Source organism: Sturnira hondurensis, unplaced genomic scaffold (genome assembly GCF_014824575.4).
Source record: "Sturnira hondurensis isolate 20B ecotype Veracruz unplaced genomic scaffold, ASM1482457v3 Scaffold0019216, whole genome shotgun sequence".
In the NCBI taxonomy this organism is placed as follows: domain Eukaryota; kingdom Metazoa; phylum Chordata; class Mammalia; order Chiroptera; family Phyllostomidae; genus Sturnira; species Sturnira hondurensis.
In genome coordinates, this window is record NW_028091847.1 from 5,466,232 (window position 1) to 5,480,312 (window position 14,081).

The 14,081-nt window shown below is 54.4% G+C and overlaps 1 protein-coding gene across 2 annotated transcripts in view; it reads right to left on the bottom strand.

Annotated features, from left to right (window-relative positions):
• The window catches only part of VASH2 (vasohibin 2), a 34,311-nt gene extending 20,779 nt beyond the window's left edge, over window positions 1-13,532 (bottom strand). The window contains exons 1-5 of one of the 2 annotated variants that reach the window (XM_037070977.1): window positions 13,032-13,372; window positions 12,413-12,859; window positions 4,515-4,603; window positions 1,051-1,107; window positions 438-512 (exon numbers count right to left, since the gene is read on the bottom strand). In XM_037070977.1, coding sequence (XP_036926872.1) covers window positions 438-512; window positions 1,051-1,107; window positions 4,515-4,603; window positions 12,413-12,688 — 497 coding nt within the window. In that variant the 5' untranslated portion in view covers window positions 12,689-12,859; window positions 13,032-13,372. Of the gene's footprint in view, window positions 1-437; window positions 513-1,050; window positions 1,108-4,514; window positions 4,604-12,412; window positions 12,860-13,031; window positions 13,373-13,443 lie in introns of those variants that run through there. The other variant, XM_037070978.1, reaches the window with a different exon arrangement.
• Window positions 13,533-14,081: the final 549 nt, after the last annotated feature.

Consider the following 14,081-nt stretch of genomic DNA (forward strand, 5'->3'; position numbering starts at 1 on the left):
GGAACAACAAAGTGATATCTCTTTCTCTCTCTCAAAAATCAATTTAAAAAATGATACACACTCTCTCTTCCTCTCTTTCTAAAAATATCAATAATATTTTTTTAAAAACCCCAATGATACACACTCTTTCTCTAGTCCCTCCAAGTTAAAATTCTCCTTGCGACTAGCAAGGCTGGCCCGAGAGCTGGCCCGGATGCAGGCGTCAACCAGCAGGTCACACTGGTGGTGACCCAGGGAGCCAAGCTCTGACTTAGTCCAACTCCAGGTGGCAGAAGTTAGAGAGAAACATCAGGGAGCTCGGTAGTTTCCTCCAAAAAGACAAGGGCCATCGTCCCTGTTAAAGGAACCAGGATGTTAAAGGCACAGCCCGGGCTCAGATGGCGGAGTGAGGCCACCATCTACACAGCAAAACGAAGCAAGTACAGCTTAAAGGATACATGCCCAGGATGACAGCTTCAAGGCATTTAATAGGCAAGGACTCTCGAGTCATTTCTTTCGCTGTTTCCATTAACCTGTAGGACAGAGCACAGCAAAAGATCTCAGGACGTATTTAACGATGCACCTGGTCTGTCAGTCAATCCAGCAGCATGCCCACCTCCACACTAGGCACCACGCAGGAATACAGAGGGGGAGGGGAGAACCCGCTTTGCAGGAGGGTGCCAGAGCACACCCCCACTCGGCAGAAATAAAACCCTAAACTCCCCACTCCCCCTTCCAAGAGCTAGTTCCTGGGTATTCGTGCCCATATTCAAATGCTCCCATTGCCTCAGGACAAGGGGCGATACATGGAGCAGGTAAAGGAGGCTGCATGACACAATCTCATTGGCCTCCCCCACCCCCTGAATGAGTTAAGTCTCCATCCCTGAGCCTGGCTGTCAGAGTGGCCCAGAGCCCAGCCCCACCTCCAACATGGGCCTGGGGCACCCCCGTCTCCACCCCTTAGAGACCGGAATACTGAGCACTGGGACACAGGGATAGAGGGTGGGACAGGGAGTTAGCAGCTCCCGGGTAGGAAGGAGGTCACTGGTCCACGGGTCATGCACAACTTACCCACTCAGTGGTCTCATTTTCCTAATTTCAAAGAACTGGGTCCCTGTATGATTGTATCTGTGTGAAGCACGTAAAGGGAAAGTGACTGAAGACTCCCAAGTTCCCAGAAGTCCAGCAGCGAAAGCCATGCATTGGTTTCTCAAGGGGACGAGGAAGTGAGGGCTTTCCAGAAGGAGTCTAGTAGCCAGAAGGCAGTCCCGTCCCCTAACTCCTCACTGTCCTGCCTGGAAATCTGGTTCTAACTTGGGCCCCAACACACCTTGCACCTTTAGAATAGCTATTTTCAACCTACTCTATGGTCTGGTTAGTTGAATACTTGTCTTAATTGATCTACTAGACTAGAAGCTCTTTGAGAATTGGGACTATTTATCATCTTTATATCAAACATAAAGCCTGGCATAAGCCCAACATATTCCAGTTAGCACATATGATTAAATGAATGAGGAATAAGGGAATGGGTGGGTGGAAAGGGTAGATGGTTGAATGACGGATTAATGGATGGATAGAGAGATGGATGAATAGGTGGGTGGGTGGATGGATAAAAGGAGGAATGTAATTGATGATTGGAAGGGTGGATGGACAGTAGGAAAGCCTGGCTGGATAGACAGAAGGGGCAGGCGGATAGGATGACAGATGGATGAATGGACGGAAGGAATGGACGGAATGGAAGGGTAATGTATAGAAAAGTAGATGGATGGCAGTGGCGTTTCTCAATAGCATAGACTGCGGCAGAACTTAGTATGGAAACATCACTTTTATTTCATGCTCAAACTGCCCTTGACACTGATTACTACATGTGACGAGACGGCAACATTATCCACAACCTGGGCTTTAGCTGGTTGCCCAGAATGTCTCAGGGACTGGAGAGCCTGCACCATGCTATTCTGAAAGAGACCAAAGATTCCCTAATGCCACACTCCCTGAGACTGAATCTGGATTTTGTAAACCCAAGGAAAACTTTCCTGGGCTTACAAACCTTTCCTGTACAAAGCTAAGAGGTAAAAGAAAAAAAAATCTATTCTCATTGGGTGGTGATTTATTTTTTCACTTTACCAAAGATTTCATTCCGTGAGATTCTGGCATATTAAAAGTAGTATTCGGCCCTGGCTGGATGGCTTATTAGTTGGTTGGGTCACGATCCTGTACACACCAAAAGGTTTCAGGCTCCACCCCTGGTCAGGGCATGTACAGAAGGCAACCCATTGATGTTTCTCTCCCATGGACGCTTTTCTTTCTGTCTCTGTCTCTGTAAAATCAATGAACATGTCCTCAGGTGAGGATTTAAAAAATATAAAGAAATTAAAAATTTTTTTAATGTATAGTAGAATTCAACTGGCAAAAATGCAATGTATACGGCCAACTCCCCCTGTTTGTATATCTAGCTTACACATCTAATGCATACAGTGAGACAAACCTATAGTGAAATAATGAAACATTGCTTTGCCGTCTCTTCCCAGTTCCTAACAGTTATCAGCTCCCGCCAGTGAGCTGGGGAGGGAAGCGTCCCGTACACACAGCTGTCAGAGTGGCGGGCTCGCTGGCTCAGTCCACCCTCCGCAGAGCTCAGGGGACACCTCTCTCCAGAACCCAGTGCAGGATCAGCGCTGCTTCTGGCCAAGGCTCTGAGGCTGTCAGAAGGGAAGGCAGGGTTTGTCCTGTCTTGCCACTGCCTGCTGAGCACATCCACAGTCAGGGCTGGCCCCCAGAGGTCCCCCGACTCTAGCACCTGGCACGCTGTTCGCTGCTTGGGACAAAGCAGGAGGAAACCCCAAGGCACGAAGTAAAAGCCTGGTCAGAAGGTAAACCAGAGGCCACACTACGTTTTCTTTCTGTGGAGGCTCCAACGGCCAGGGGACAGGGGAGCACAGGCCAGCAGCCTGCGGGGCTTCCCTTCTTCAGCCCTGTCTGCGGTCAGCGATCCGGGTCAGTGACCATCAGAATGCATCAGAGAAAATGAACAAAGCCGCTCCTTCAGGGCAGCCGGGAAAACTCGGCTGAGAATGTGCTTCAGGGCTCAGCAGAGCATGCAAACCTGGTGCGTGCGCCACCGGGCTCATTCCTTCACCTCTGGTCAAAAGATCCTTGTGCACCATCCATTTTAACTTCTGTCACCTCCTGCAACGTTCTGTGACGAGGTGGTTTTGGGGTCCGGGTCTACCCTGGCAGGAGTTTATGCCTCTGGGCCACATGGAGCTCCCCATGGAGGGTCCCAGTTGGGGGATCAGCATGACACCAGAGAGGCTTCTGAGGGCTGGCGCTGCCCGCCCCACTCCTGGAGGCTGGGGCGACCCGCTCCCTCTAACACCACTTCAGCTGTCCAGTGGGAAGACGCTGTGCAGGGAAGTTCATGATCAGCAAAGTGGAGACTGAGAGGCTAGCCAAGTAATCTGCCCACCCAAAAAAGTGTAATTGGTGTTATTCCTGCATGGTCCTATCTGTCCCTTCAGGGAAGTCATAAAAATCCACAGGAGAGATTCTTGCCTATAGCACAGAGAGGAGGGGCCTCTTGCAGGGCACAGGAGTATGAGTCAGTGCCTCCACGGACTCCTTTCTACTGAGTTCTAGGTCTTTAGGGAGGAAGGACCAGAGGTCAGCAGAAGCTTGACCTGCAGGACAATGTGCTGGGGGTCTGCAGCGTGTCTGATGCTGGCTTTGCTCTGAGCTGCCACTGACTTGCTTCGACAAACGGCCTGTCCCTCTCACATACACCTGCCCACCCAGCCTGCATCTGGCTCCCATCCCGGATAAAACACCAGAACAGCCAGTGCACCATCCCCCCTGCCCTTTGTTCTCACAACGCTGCTCCTGTGGGCCCTCAGAACTGACCTAGTCTCATCCTGTCTGCAAACAACCTGAGGACACCAGGGGAGGACAACACCACAGTCCGGCTGGCCTGAACCCAGCCCGGACCCACAGGGATCCTCAGCTCTTCTCAAGCTCAAGTGAGGGGAGAGGGCCCCCACCCCAGAGCCCCACTCATTCATGCAGAACGGAGCAAGGCCACCAGTCTGGTCCCCCCAGGGAGCCAGAGGCAGTGCCAGGTGGGCCTCAGTAGACTATGAGCAGTCAGAATGAAGGCCGAAAGTGAGAGGAAAGAAAAGAAACAGGAGACTAAGAAGAGGGAGAAATAAAAACTAGAGAGGAAGAGAGAAGAAGGGAAAGATGACAGAGGAGGAGGAGACAGAGAAAGAGGACAGGATGGAAGGCAGAGGGGCGGGGTGGCCACCGCTGCCCCACAGCTTCCTTGCCACCCTGACCCACGTGCTGCTTCAAAAGGAGGAGGGTCTGATCAGTTCCATCCTGTTATCACCCCTGGACTCTCTCATAGGGGCATCCCTCCATGCCCGGCCTCACCAACCTTAGAGAGCATTTGCTGACCAGTTGGGGACAAACATGCCGCCAAGCTTGCGATCACCTCACCCGAGCCCTGGCTGAGTCTGCTCAGACCCTGGTTGGAAGGATACTGTAGTGTCTTCATGTAGTTCTGAATGGCCTGCAGCCAGTCTGGGATCGTCATCGACAGCCTGTAGTTTGGAACCTGGGGTATTGAAGGCTGCGGAGAAGTAGAGAATCTTTTTATCAGGAGACGCTCTGGGGCCCAGTGCTTGGGGGCAGGCACGGGGCTGAGAGCACTGGAAAGCTGCTCCTGGGAGCAGGTAGCCACCTGGAGTGGTCACCTGTTCAAGCAGTACCTCCTGGACAAGGGCCCCCCCACACCAGTCGGTCTCTTGCTGAAGTCCTCCCTCTCTGCACCCCCTCCACACACACTCCTCCCCAGGTCACAGTGGCTCCCCGTGGCCCTCTGTGTGTTGGGAGTGGCATCCCGACCAGCGTCCCCAGGGAGCCTGAGCCTCTCACTGAGGCTAAGGACCATGCCCTCTAGTGTCCCCCACTGAGTCTGGCTGGAATGTTCACAGTGGTGCTCCATTAACCTCACATTTCACTGCATGTGACACCTTTGGCGGCAAGGTTGGCATGACCCACTCTGTGTGCACCACTCTGGGACACCTTGAATGCACGATGAACGGTGCCCTGAGGAAACGCAACAAGGCCCATGGCCACCCTTTCTCCTCGCCACCACCCCCTGAGATGCCCACCGCCTCCTCTGGGCCTGAATAGATCAGGACAGATTCCCCTCTGGCCTTGACTCTTTCCAGGTCAGTGCAGCTCCTCAGACTCCTGAGGCCTCCTCTCCCCCTCTTCCCCTCAGCTGCCCTGTGCCCTCTTCAGTTCCTAGTCTGCCTCTTGGTCAACACTCACCAAGTGTCCACCAGCCCTGCAGGGAAGAGAAAAGAGCAACGGCAGGCCAGGGCGAGAGAGGGGGGATGTGAGCACCTCTTCTCGGGAATTTAGAGCCAAGGCACCCTCAGCTCTGAGCGGGCCTGCCAACAAGGCTGCAGGTAAGAACAGGGAGGGGCTTCCAATCCGATCAATGCTGGAAAGCGAGGGGCCGTTTTTGCTTTATCCCCCCCACCCACCTACCCACCCCAGCCCCGTTTCTCCATCTCTTAACCTCAGCCTCTCTGGTGGGGTGGAGTCACGCGGGACAGAGACAGCACACTGGGCCTACAGCCCCAGCAATGCGTCGTCAGGGAGGAGAACAGAGCTTCCTCCAGGTGAAAGCCCTTAGAGAGGACAGAAAGGACCTCAAGACGGCTTAGTTCCATCCCAGGAGAAAACAGGGAAAAGGAGGCCCTGGGGATTTAGGCCTTAGCTGATGGACAGTGAAACTGCTGCACTGACCTGGGGATGATTGGGGGTGTGCCTGGCTGGGCCGAGTGCTCTCCGGGGCTCCCTAGGTTCAGGCCCACAGTGAGGCTGCAGGGCGTGCTGCCCTGGGCCTGAGGTGGGTGCGGGGAGGGAGGGGTCGGGGTGGTGGTGCTCACACTTCTACACCCTGGGTGGCATTTACTTCAAATGCTACTGTGACACTCCTTCCCTCCCTCCCAGCACCTCTATTCTCTCTGGGCTTTGAGACTTCCTACCGCACAGCAACTGCCCCTTCAACAGAGAGGAAGCTAGTCCCCCTTCCCACCTCACAGCTAAGGTGCTGTGTGTGTGTGAATGTAAGAGTGTGTGCAGGTGTGTGCACACACACAGCGGCTCTGTGAGCCACATTCCGATTCCAACATAGCGACTCAAATCGCATTCTTGTCTTGGAGAGTCATTTGGGGGAGCAAATGTCCCAATGTGCTCACATGCCCACCCCCCCACCCCGCCGCACAGAGTCAAAAGAAGAAGTGTGTCTTGGTGTTTCTGCCCAACAAACCCCAGGGCGTGTCCAGCCTGTCCTTGAGTTTTTGCAGTAACATCCACTGACCTACCCAAGCTGGGAATTCTGGGTCAGAACGCGCCAGAAATTTCACAGAGAAGTGGGGAGAGAATGGGAGACGCATGCAAACATCACTTTGGCACCTGTAGTGTCCCCAGCTCTAGAGTGGTAGAAATGGCAGGGGGGGGGCATAGAGGGAGGGAGCAGGGAAGAACGAGACAGTCTATTATTAAGTCACCAGCATGTTTCTACACAGAAAAGTGCTGTTGTTGCCTAACAGAAAGGCTGGTCAGGATGGGGGAATGCCCCACAGAATCACAGGCCACCTAAGGCATCCAACCCCAGGAGGCATCTGTCGGCCACAGCCCTGAGGTGGCCAGAGTGACTGTGTTCAGAGCCATGGGGGCCAACCACCAAATTATTTCCACTCCAGCAAGCCCCGCAGAGCCCACAAGAGCCAGATGATGGGGTGGAAGTCAGGCGGCAGCTGGTCCTAAGAATAGCAGCTCAATGGCGCCCAAGGGCTTTTAAAAACAGCTGCCTGGTTACCTCAGCCCCTGCTGAGAGCGAGTGGCCACATTCCCCAAACCCCAGCTGGGGAGCAGAGCTGTGGGGGGGAGGGGGGAGGGGATGATGTCATCTGGCTCCAGCTTCCCCTGGCCCGTGGGAGAGCTGACTGGTGCTCCGGCCGGGACTGGCTCTCAAGCAGCCCCTCCAGCCGCTGTCGCCCCCACAGGGTAGTGGACAATTAACCAGGGGGGCTCCTTCAGGTGCCCAATACAAGGTCCAAGTCCAACGCATCCAACACAAGGTCCAAGTCCCTGCTCTGTCACCTGCTGGCTGGGGACCCTGGGTGAGCTGCCCGACTTCTCTAAGCTGCCATTTCCTTCCTGATAAAAGAGGAGACTATCACCTACTTCAAACCTCCTGGGTTGGTTAGGAAGATTATATGACCTAATGTATATATATACAGCAGGCAACTTGAGGCTTGGCCTCCCGTGCTCTTTAAGTGTTAGCTGTGTGATTATTCCTCTGCACCATGTCTTCAGGGGTCTAGAATGGGGAGGCCTGAAACGGTTTCACTTTTCAGGAGCTGCAAAACAGATTCCGCACAGGCTGAGCCCCTGGACACTCGGGAGCATCACTAAGATGCTTTCTCACCCTAATAAAAGAGGATGCAACCACCCACTTCCCCCTGGGACCAGGAGCGAATCTCCTTAACTCATGAAGAGTTCACACAAAGGGTAAGAAAACTTTTTAGGCTTCAAAGGAAAAAAAATGGCCCCAAAGGGTGGAAGCAACCCAAGTATCCCATCGACAGATGAATGAATAACCAAAACGGGGCATATACACACATGGAATATTATTCAGACACAAGGAAGAAGGACATTTTGACATGCTGTAACTGCGATGAACCTCGGAGACCTTCTGCTAAGTAAAATAAGCCAGTCACAAAGGACAAAAATAATTGTACAATTCCTCCTCTATGAGGTTTGCAGAGTTGTCAATTCAAGGAGAAAGAAAGTAGCCCTGGCAGGTGTGGCTCAGTGGATTCAGTGTGAACCTGTGAACCTAACGGTTGCTGGTTCAATTCCCAGGCAGGGCACATGCCTGGGCTGTGGGCCGGGTCTCCTGTAGGGGGTGCACGAGAGGCAACTACACATTGATGTTTCTTTCCCTGTCTTTCTCCTTCCCTTCTCCTCTGTCTAGAAATAAATAAATAAAATAAAATAAGCTTTTTTAAAAAGTAGAAGAATGTTTGCCAGGGACTGGGGGCGGGAAGGTGATGGAATGGGGAGTTACTGTTTACGGGGTATACAGTTTCAGCTGGGGAAAAAAGAAAAGGTTTTGGAGATGGAAGGTGGTGATATTGCACAACAATGCACAGAACTGAACACTTAAACTGGTGAAAGTGGTCAATTATGTTACGTATATTTACCACAATTTTTTCAATGGCCATAAAGGACAATCTACCAAAAAAAGTACACGTAGTGAATAAATATCTTTAAAAAGTTCTAGCTCACTAATAACTTAAGAAACACAAATTAAAGCCACGGTTAAATGCCATCTTTCGCCTCTGCATTTGCAGAGACATCCTAAAGCACGCACGCTCAAAGCCGGCAAGCGTGCTCTCACGCAGCAGCCTGGGAGTGGAAACTGGTCCACTCCTTTTGTTCTCTCCCTGACTGGGGACCTGAGACCCCTCCCAGGTCATTTTCCAGCCTTATTTCACCTGAAATACCAGCCTAGATCTTCCATGGCCCCTCCTCTCAAAGCTCCCACCTCCCCCTGCATCCAGCCCCCTGCATCCAGCCCCACCCCCACCCTTCGAGCCACATAAGACAGCCCACCTTACGAAGGTAGCGTCTAGGGGGCACAGATCAAAAGGACCCTGTCCACACTGTGCCTATGGTCAGGGGTGGGGGCGTGGGAGGAAGTGGAGTGGACAGGAAGATGGTTGTTCGAGAAAAATAATGAAACAAACCACAGGCAAGGCTTGTGTGGTCAGGCTCTCTTTCACTCCATTCTTGCCAAATACGGGACCGACCAGAAGCATGGAAGGAGATGGGTTGGGGATGGACACAAGTGTGTGTCGTCACCATGGCATCACCATGTGGGAGAGAAGGGGGAGCCGGAAAAGGAGTCGGGGAGGCAGCAAGGCACACCCCCCGCCCCCACCAGGAATCTTTAACAAGAAAGAAAAAGGAGAAAGTGAAAGAAACCAGGTTGCACCCCAGACCCGTGCATCAGAGGCAGCCAGGAATCTGTTGATGGTAGCCTGCTACAGAGGCCCAGAGGTCACAACCTTGGGCTGAGCAGGAAAGACACATGGAGGGGGGGCGGGGGGAGGGGTATCTGAATGCAGAACAAGGGAGGGAGAGAGCTGCCTGTGTTAGCCAGCAGGGGGCAGGAGTGGAGTCCTGGCTGCAGCAAAGCCGCACCACCCCCTAAGCACTCAGTTCCACACTCAGGCAATGCTGAGTCCTCTAAATGTGAATTACTTCCCAACTGGGGATCAGCAGGAGAAAGAGGCACAAGAACAAGGGCCTGCAAGAAACAGCCCTAGCTGTATTTTTTTTTCTGGGCCAGCCACCTCTCTGTCCCTGACTTCCCATTTTCCATGATCCTCCAACTGACTTGAGCTGCTTTCTTGCACTACCCCTCAAAAATCGTGGCCTTCACCTACTCAACTGCTAACTTCAGGCCCAGTAACCACCAGAGAAGACTTCGGGAGAAAATTTAGAAGGAGGGTCACAGAGCAGGTGAGCACTCCCCGCCCACTAGCCATTCCCCACTCCCAGGACGGGGCATCTGGACCTTTGGGCAGAACTCACCATGGCTGCTAACAGAATATCCAGCAATCAAAGGAAGTGTCATTCGGTTACCCTCTTAGGCCTCCGACACCTTCCCTCCACCCACTTCCGGGACAAATTCAATTGCCAAATAACTTTACCTCCCTGAAACCCTCCAGCTCTTACACCACTACCCCCTCCTCTCTACAAATTCTTGAGTAAAACACTGATTTGGTTAAAGGAGCAAAGGACTTGACCCCAAGGGAAAAGTCCGCCCAGCTAAATGCAGGAATAGCCCTTGAATCAGAGAGCAGTGGCCCCTAGAAACAGGAGCTTTTGAAGCTGTCCCCACCCCAGGGCCTGTGTAGGAGTTGGGGTCTGGGGAATATTGGGACAGGGGAAGGGCGGGGTTAGCCGTGATGGGGCTGGGGATGGAGAACCAACCATGACGACCCAATGGAAGAGAGAGAAATGTTAAGTTCTTCACTTGGGTTCAAAAAGCCAATGCCCACATTCGGACTGGGGTTGTCCTGGCCTGGCAGGAGTTCCCACGTAGCCTTTGGGTTACTTACAAAAGGACAATGTGGCCACTCTATAAAAAAAGGAACCACTCTTTTGTGAGAACACAGCATTCAGCCACAGCACTGGCGCTATCGAGTGCAAGTCTCAGGAAGCAGCGATCTACGTGCCAAGCCGCTCAAACAACATGTAGAATATTGCGTTTCATATGTGCTTATTTTAGGGGAATGACCGATGATGACAAACTAGCAATTTCCTAGAAAGAGGACGAGGACAGTGAGTAGATCCGGGGACTCTGACGCATAAGGTAGAAGGAGCTACCCATTGACAAAGAAGACTAAAGGAAGATGCAGACTGCCAGAATGCCCCCGTTCTGAGGTCTCGTAACTCAGTGGACCTCCAGAGTCACACAGACACATGTAGTGTCACACAGGTCAGCACAGGAGACCTGGAGACTCCTGGGTCATAACATCACGGGGTTTGAGAGTTGGAAAGAACTTGACATGAAGTCGGGTCTACTCCCATTTTATAGATGAGAAGAGACTGAGATCAGAGATTTTAAGTGAGCGACCTAGGCCACAGAGCCAGAGGTAGCACCTGGAATTCAGTCCCTTCCTTTTCCAGCAGCCCCTTCTCGTGACATTCCAGGGAGCTGTGAGTAGCAAAGGAAGTCAACATGTCCCGCCCTGTCTCAAGGCCACAAGAGAATCACTGCTGATACGTGGCTTGAGGGCAGAGGAGGAGGGCTTCGGTTGGAGGCCCAGGAAAAGAGCTGCCCCCTATCAAATTCGGCCAGGCCTGGGACCAGCTGCCCCCTGAGGCAATGAGCCCGGCCCTCCCCAGTCCCCGAGGTCTTTGGAACAAGGAAGGAAGACCGATCTCCACTAAAACTAACATTCCCAGGTTCCCACAGAGAAAAGGGGTCCCCGCCCACAAGATCAGAAGGATAAAGCCACAACTAGAAGCAGGGTCACCACTGAGGGTGCTGCATTAGCAAGGCAGCACGGGGCAGTAGGAACAGGACTCTGCTCCCCCGAAGACACTTCTCTTCCAGGTTTAAGGGCTCCCAGCTTCTCCTCAATGAAAGAAAGGCTCAAGTAAGGACAAATTCTGACCTCAGAACCACAACCGGGACCGGTGTGGTTCTCAAGCTCAAGGAGTAAATACAGCCTGTGCTAAAGCAGGCAGGACTCTCATTGGGCACGATGAAGCGCCCTGGACCGGCAGAGCAATAAAACACTGTCACTGACGGCAGCAGGAAGCTCCCAAGCTCTGTCACTTCCCCCATGGGCACATACAGCATTCTGGTCTGCAGGGCTCAGATGCTCAGGTCACCAGTTGCTCCAGGTTGGGGACTGGACCAGATGGCCTTCCAGGTCTCAGGTCTGGCATTCCTAGACCTGCCCAGGAATCTTTTCAGCCATCCCAGTGTCCCCAGGGTGCAGGGAAACACCATCTGCCACACTACAGCCCCCAGGGCTCTACAGCATTTCTCCCCCTGCTTGCGTTTTGATGTTTCATGTAGTGACCACTGCACATCTCCCTCCCTGTCTTGTTAAGTTATCCTTGGCCACCAGACCCAATCAGCTCACTGGCTTCTCTCCAAGCCTCCTTCCCTATCCAGTGACACTAATTCACCGTGGTGCTGGAAAGTCCCTTTTAGGCCACAGCCAAAACTCTTCTTTTCTTCTTGGAGCCCAGATAAGCTGAGAAAAGAGATTGCTCACTGTTTTTGCAAGTTTCAGAGGTGAAAGTCACTGTCATAAAAAAAAAATTGGCAAGAAGTCTAGAAATGATTCACGCTGAGAAGTCTGACTGGTTGAGTGCAAATTCATTCACAGCCTAATAAATCATTTGCAAGGGGGAGACGGGGGAGGATGGAGACTCCAAAGAGGAAAAGCAGGGTGGGATCCCTAAGGCGGCCTTGGCATCGCGGGTGCTACCTGGGGTTATAGCTCTTGCTGAAAGAGGATGGGCATGGGGGTGAGTAAATAAAATAGAGTTTGGCTTGAGATTCAAAGAGACCTTGGCACGACCAGATCCTACAGCCATACAGTCCCAGGGCAGCAAGCCACCCCCTCCCCCTCCCTCATTTCTGAGGCTTTCAAGACAAACATTTCAATTAAGTAAAGGCTGGGGGGGCACTGTGGGGAAGACTGGAGAGGGGAAGGGAGTTTGCAGCAGGACCAGGAATTTGGGCATCGCCTCTATTCGCTCTGGACAGACGGAAATGGCCCCATCACCACCCACCCCATCTCCCTCCTTGGAAGCCACTGACCTTTGCCAAGAAGGTGGCATTCCTGATGGAGCCCACCATTTCTCCCCCCTTGGGGTGCACCTTGGCCACGTGCATCCACATGCGCTCCCAGGTGTGGCTGTCGATGGGAAAGCCGCTCTTGTTAACGTGAAACAGCACCCCGCCGTCTTTGTCTTCCTCCTCAGAGCCCCCGCTGGTGGCGAGGCTCACGGGCCGCGCGTGGCTGCTCCGGGACCGGGTGCCTTTGGCGCCTTTGGGGTGGGGGCAGCGGTGAGTGTCCGCCGCAGAGCCGGTCATGGTGGGGCCGGGAGGGCGGGGCTGGGGGGCGCGCGGCGGCAGCGGGGGGCGTGTGCGCGTGGGCGCCGCGCGGGGTTCAGCGCCCCGCGGGGCCCGCCTCCTCCATGCCTCTGGCTGCCGCAGGACGCGCCAAGGGGGAGCGGCGGCGGGAGCTCCGCTTACGGACCGTGCCTGAAATCAGCGGAGACACAGCACACAGCGCGGTAAGTGGACACCCTGAGAAACCGTGCCCAGTGGTGGTGGGGCCTCGGACTGTCCCCACCCCACGTCACTCCCGCCCCTTCACCCCCGCGCTGACAGACACTCCCAGGATTTGAATACAAGCTTCCAGCCCTGCAATTACCTCGAAAGGCGACTGGAATTTTGGCACAAAGCTTCACGCACACCTAAACACCGGGAGGGAAATAAAGCAGCGTGGAGGATGCGGAGTGGACGGGGTAGGGGGAAGAACGGCAGCTCGTGAGGCGAGAAAGAAGAGAGGGTCCGCGCCACGCTCCACACGTTGCTGGGTTGCCAGATGTGGCCGAGCGAGCCAAGAACGTGCCCGCACGTGAGCGCCCGGGGTCGGCGCGAGGGCGCAGCAGCAGCTTCGGCTTGCAAAGGCGGCCGCGTTTCTTCCAAAAAGCCCTCCGGGGCGCCCAGATTTCCGCGGAAATAGCTCCACCCGCCCCCCGTTCCCGGAGTTCCCGCGCCGGGCAGCCGGGGGGCCGGCTGCAGGCGGAGCGCGGGACGGGTGCCGCAACCCGGGACCCTACCTGGGGGCGCTCGGCCTCATAGCCGCGGCGCCTCTGCGGGCGGCGAAGGCGGCGGCGGCGGCTGCTGCGCCTGGGACCCCGGCTGCCGGGGCTGCGGCGGCTGCTGGGGCTGCTGGGGCTGCTGCGGCCGTCCCCTCATTCCATGTCCCATTCTCGAATGTTATTCTGTGACATATAACCGAGTCACCCGGGCAGCCGCCGATGTTCCGAATGCGTCCATTGGCCACCGCAACAAAGAGGGGCGGGTCCCGGGCTCGGGACTCTACAACCCGGAGCTGCGCGACGCCCTGATTGGCTCCGAGCTTCCCGGGCGGGAGGGGAGAGGAGTAGGGGCAGCTGCGCGGCCACGCGAAATCCGATCGCCGTCGCGTCCGGGGAGCCCCGCGAGGCTGGAGCGTTTGTCCTGGGGACTTAAGGCCGAGTTCCACCGGGGCTCGTGGCACTGCGAGGGTTTGCAAGTGCGGGGAGCAGAGGAGAAGTGGGCACCTGAGAAGTGACCCTGAAGTCAGGGAGGGCTTGTCGTTAGAGCGTCAGTCCCTGAGGAAGGCGGGTCACAGTCACCTGCCTCTATCAGAGGGTGATGGATGGTTCAGGCAGGGGCTGTCCACATAAAGGTACAAAACGAAATCTTTTTTTAA